Below are 4,745 nucleotides of genomic sequence, written 5' to 3'. Positions count from 1 at the left end.
CACATGTCATTTCTTAGCGGGTTTCTTATCGGGTAGCGGGTATGGGGCAAGAGAGAACATACCCATACCCACCATACCCGATGGGTATAACAAATGACCCATTAAAATGCCCATGGGTATCAAAATTCGACATACCCGTGCCCTAATAGGGTTTTTACCCATTGGGTATCGGGTTTCGGGTACCCATTGCCATCCCTAGGCGCGTAGGAGCAAACCGGCCATGCCTCTGTCACTGTGCCCGACGGCTCGACCCGGCCGGCGACGCCCGTCCGTGTGGTACTGTGGCCTGGCCAACGCCCCATCCTACGCTACAGACAGCCTAACGTCGCCGGTGGGCCACCCGAATACATCCTTTCCCGGACCCACACGTCATCCTCCCCTAAACCCTCCGCCACCTTTTCCCGAAAGCCCTGCCCTTTTTATGCCAGCCCGAACCATCCGGGTCCGGGGCATCGGCATTCAGCACAGCAGCCACCTCTTACCACGCCCCACGGCACCACCCCAACGTGATGGCGGTGAGCAACAACATCACGGCATGCGTGACGCTGCTGGCGCTGATCTGCGCGGTGCCCGTGATCGCGTCGGGGGTGTGGTTCGCGTCGGCGCAGGGCGAGGAGTGCGCGCGCCTGGCGCGGTGGCCCGTGGCCATCCTGGGCGGGCTGCTCCTGCTGGCCGCGCTGGCGGGCTTCGTGGGCGCGTACTGGAACCGGCGCGGCCTGCTTGCCTTCTACCTCTTCGCCATGGCGTCGCTCGTCGTGCTCCTCATCGCGCTCCTCGCCTTCGCCTTCGCCGTCACCCGCGGGTCCGGCGCCTACCCCGTGCTCGGCCGCGCCTACGACGACTACCGCCTCGACGGCTTCTCCATGTGGCTCCGCGGGTACGTCTCCGACGACCCCGGGCGCTGGGACAAGGTCAGGGCCTGCCTCGCCGTCTCCGACACCTGCAAGAAGCTCGCGCGCCAGGCCGCCTTCACCAGCGCAGACCAGTTCTATCAGTCGCACCTCTCCCCGCTCCAGGTATCATTATGGCTCATCGTCGTCCAACCAAAGCTAGCTCACTGTTTCGTTTCGTTGAGCTCCATTTTCCATACATTTTTTTAAATGCCACTCTAGTAGAAGGAAGGGGATAGGAGGAATCAGATGACAAACTTTCTGACAGAGCACGGCTTAGAACAAAAACAAAAAAAAAGAAGATCACGGGCATCTGTGCCGTCACTGTGGCGTGGGCCTCCTCGCCTTTCGCCACGCCCACGATGCAAATGCCAAAATAGTCTAAAGGGCTGGGCATCCATGTGTAGGGTAGGGAGGGCCGTGTCACCACAAAACTTCCCCCCGGATCAGATCAGATGCCGACATGACTGGGGTGGGGTGGGGACATATATATAGCTGCGATTTCGTCGATGGAAACGCCAGCTCCTTTATTTCCCCCTGTCGGTAACGAAAGGGCTGTGACCTTTACTACCACGTATTACTCCTTAGCCTCTCTGAAGTGATATCTAGCCATGTCGAACTTGGAACTCCTTTTATATCAAGAAACTTTGGCAAGAACCATGCGTAATTCGAAGATGTTTGGTTTGGTGCCTAATTTACCACATAATTTGCCATGTCTAAAGTTAGACAAGTTCGATTCATGTTATACATGTGTTTGATTTAAAGCCACAATTATGACAAGATTTTTCGCATGCTATGTAGGTCTTACTTATCGATGACCGACAAAAGTGTGGCAAGATTTACTTATACGTGACAAACTGTGGCGCAGAATTTGAATGTTTAATCTTAGGCAACTTAGACAAGTGTGATATAAAATTATATGGCAATTTTTGATACTATAGGTATAGAACCGAAGTCTAGTTCTCTCTGGGGACGCGCGAGGACCCTGGTCGGAGGCAGGCAGGGGTCTCATGGGACGGTGCATTGGGAGTGATACAGATACTGTTTTTTTTTCCTTCTAGTTTTCTTAACTGCGGCTCTCTATGCAATTTCCGTTTCCTTAAACTCGATTTGGGGGTAGATTGTCGCTGCGAGTACAGACATCTAGCGTGGGCAGGCACACACAGCGATAGGATGGATAGTAGTACTGGTGTGTCCTCCTCCTCCTCTACGCAGAGTTTGTCTGTCAGACAGACAGATTAGCAAATTACACACTGGCACACTGCACTGCACTATCTCTCAGGGAAAGGAAAAAAAAAGAAGTACATCTGACGACCGACGCTCTGCATTATATTATTACTGTGCAAAAAACTAACTCATTCGTGGACGTGGTGCACGCACGTACAGTCCGGGTGCTGCAAGCCGCCGTCGGTGTGCGGGTTCAGCTACGTGAGCCCGACGGTGTGGTCCGCCCCGGCGGCGCGGCCGGCGGCGGACGCGGACTGCGGGCTGTGGAGCAACGACCCGGGGCAGCTGTGCTACGGGTGCGAGTCCTGCAAGGCGGGCCTCCTGGAGGCGCTCCGGGACCAGTGGCACAAGGCCAACGTCGCCCTCGTCGTCGCCACCGTCGCCCTCGTCATCCTCTACCTCGTCGGCTGCAGCGCCTACAAGAACGCGCAGGCCGCCGCCATCTTCGGACGCCGCAAGTATTAGCTAGCTAGCTGCCATGTTAGTTTTTTTTTGCGCTTTTTTTTCTTTATTGTCATGTGGGTTGTGGATTATGGATTGCGTATGTGTGTCCCCCCTGGTGGAGAGAAGCATTTGTAGCGGTGGCGTGGTGTGTGTTTCCGGACTTGGTTCATCATGGTAGTGTGATACATGTGTAAGATTAGTTACTTTAATTACTAATTGTGCTGTTTTCCTCTTTCCCTGTTCGCCGACGAGTAATGTATCTGGTTTGAAGATTAGTTACTTTACTAATGGTTTGAAGACGACTAAGGGCTTGTTCGTTTTGCTCTCAATCCATGTGGATTGGGTGGGATTGGATGGGTTTCAATCCCAAACAAGTCAAAATCGTTCACAATTTTTTCCAATCCCATCCAATCCATATGGGATAGGAATAACCGAACAAGCCCTAATAGATTATAGATGTGGGTTGGGCCTGTGGAAAGATCACCGATGGCCTTGGTAGACGGCAGTAGTAATACACAGGGGAGCAGGATGTTATTTGTTTGGCAATGGAATGGAGACACGCCTTGCCGTCAGTAGTGCTACACCCGTTGCTCCTCGTCCCGTGCGTGCTTGGGCGGCTGGCCGTCAGCGTCAGGCGGCGGGTGGCACCTGCTGCTGAACACCCTGAAGGCGGAGACGAGTGAGAGCGCGGCGAAGCAGGCCAGCGCGGCGGCGTGCAGCGCCAGCGACACCGTGGCCTTCCCGCAGAACCGGCCGAAGTAGGAGCACGCCTCGCCCCACGACACGCCCCGGTCGCCGTGCCGCGCCAGCTGCAGCAGCTCCGCCGCCGCCGAGGCCGACGTCACCAGCAGGTATGCCGACGCCTGCACGCAGCACACCGCGCACCAGCACATGTCAGTACTCCTGTCCTGATCGGTGGTTTTGTTTTGTCCATGGAAAATTGCCAACGAACTGAATACAGGTATAAGTAACTAATAAAGAGCATGTACTGTACGTCGAATAGAGAGGAAGAGGAGAAGCTAAGATGGTGTGCTGGGCGGGCGAGACAGAGCGACCTGATCCATGACGAGAACCACCCAGTCGTAGCGCGCGGCGAGGGGCCGCTTGAAGGACGACGCCAAGACGGAGGCTACAGCGTAGGCGGCTGTGACGGCGTTGACGCCAACCAAATAGCTAGCAAAACGACATCGATTTCTTTTTTTTAGCTGCTAGCATCATGCATGACGATGCGCTCTCTCTCAAGGAGAGAACTAATAATCCAACACAAAAAAAAAATTATGCTACAGATTCGAGCAGGGTGGAGAGGAAATCAAACGAGAGTGCTAGCAGTCCAATAATGAAGGGTTCAGTTGTAATGCTTACTACTGGAAGGCCGGTCTAAATAAACTACACACCAATTGATGCCGGCGGCGGCGGATCGATGCTTTGTACAGACCTGAATCCGGAGAGATCGGAGAACTTGACCTCCCCGTAGGTGTCGTCTGCCTGCGCGTTGGTGGCCATCTCCCACAGGGAGGCCAAGGAGAGCGGGACGACGCAGAGCCTGAGCGCCATCTCGGGGACCTTGAGGCCCGCCGCCATGATCCTGGACTCAGCGTGTGCGCGTGCCGTGCTGTGGAGGAAGGGGAATAAGAAGAAGAAGAAGACGACGACGACCGAGAGAGGACCAGGGCTTGACTGGTGCACGCACGCACCAACTCCATACCACTAGCGTACAAAGCGATGAATGCGCATGGGCTGGCCCATGGAATGTATTGAGAGAGTGAGATGGAATGATCTCAAAGTTTATCTAACTTTTTTCTTTTGACTAGGGGCATGTTCAGACTATAACTATTTCTAGCCAGATTGCTTGCTTGTCTAATTTATATAAAATTTTGATCGGCTGGCTGGCAGATTTCTGGACAAATGAACGGACGCTAAGGTTAGTTCTTCGATAGCAGATTGCGCCCTGGTGCGCGACGGGGATTCATATCGAGTCTGCCGTGCGGAAATTGCGTTCAGTTGGGACTATGGCCAGCCGTGCCGGGCTAATCAGGCCGGCACGGCACGGTTGGTGTCGGGCTCGTGCCGGCACGGCCCGATAGGTAGTGTCGTGACTAGGCCGAGCATCAGGCACGCTGGGTCGGCACGGGCACGACACGATTAGTCCCTAGGCACGGTTAGACACGATTATGCATGATTAGA

The 4,745-nt window shown here is 54.6% G+C and overlaps 2 protein-coding genes across 3 annotated transcripts; one reads left to right on the top strand and one right to left on the bottom strand.

Annotated features, from left to right (window-relative positions):
- The first annotated feature begins 451 nt into the window (after window positions 1-451).
- On the top strand, window positions 452-2,774 carry LOC100191693 (uncharacterized). Its single transcript, NM_001137122.2, has 2 exons — window positions 452-1,016; window positions 2,277-2,774. The coding sequence occupies exons 1-2, from the start codon at window positions 510-512 to the stop codon at window positions 2,580-2,582; spliced, it is 813 nt and encodes a 270-aa protein (NP_001130594.1). The 5' UTR covers window positions 452-509; the 3' UTR covers window positions 2,583-2,774.
- Window positions 2,775-2,818: 44 nt separating this feature from the next.
- Window positions 2,819-4,386, bottom strand: LOC100193285 (CASP-like protein 12). Of its 2 annotated transcripts, NM_001138428.2 has the most exons (3): window positions 3,997-4,317; window positions 3,617-3,734; window positions 2,913-3,424 (listed from the first exon to the last, which is right to left on the bottom strand). In NM_001138428.2, exons 1-3 carry the CDS (start codon window positions 4,140-4,142, stop codon window positions 3,140-3,142), a joined length of 549 nt encoding a protein of 182 aa, NP_001131900.2. In that variant the 5' UTR covers window positions 4,143-4,317; the 3' UTR covers window positions 2,913-3,139. The 2 variants fall into 2 exon arrangements, with proteins under 2 accessions (XP_020408651.1, NP_001131900.2); XM_020553062.3 differs by lacking the exon at window positions 3,617-3,734 and having other exon boundaries at window positions 2,819-3,424; window positions 3,997-4,386.
- Window positions 4,387-4,745: the final 359 nt, after the last annotated feature.

The sequence above is a fragment of the Zea mays genome, chromosome 5, assembly GCF_902167145.1.
Source record: "Zea mays cultivar B73 chromosome 5, Zm-B73-REFERENCE-NAM-5.0, whole genome shotgun sequence".
Classification (NCBI taxonomy): domain Eukaryota; kingdom Viridiplantae; phylum Streptophyta; class Magnoliopsida; order Poales; family Poaceae; genus Zea; species Zea mays.
This window is presented reverse-complemented; position numbering and strand designations above follow the sequence as displayed.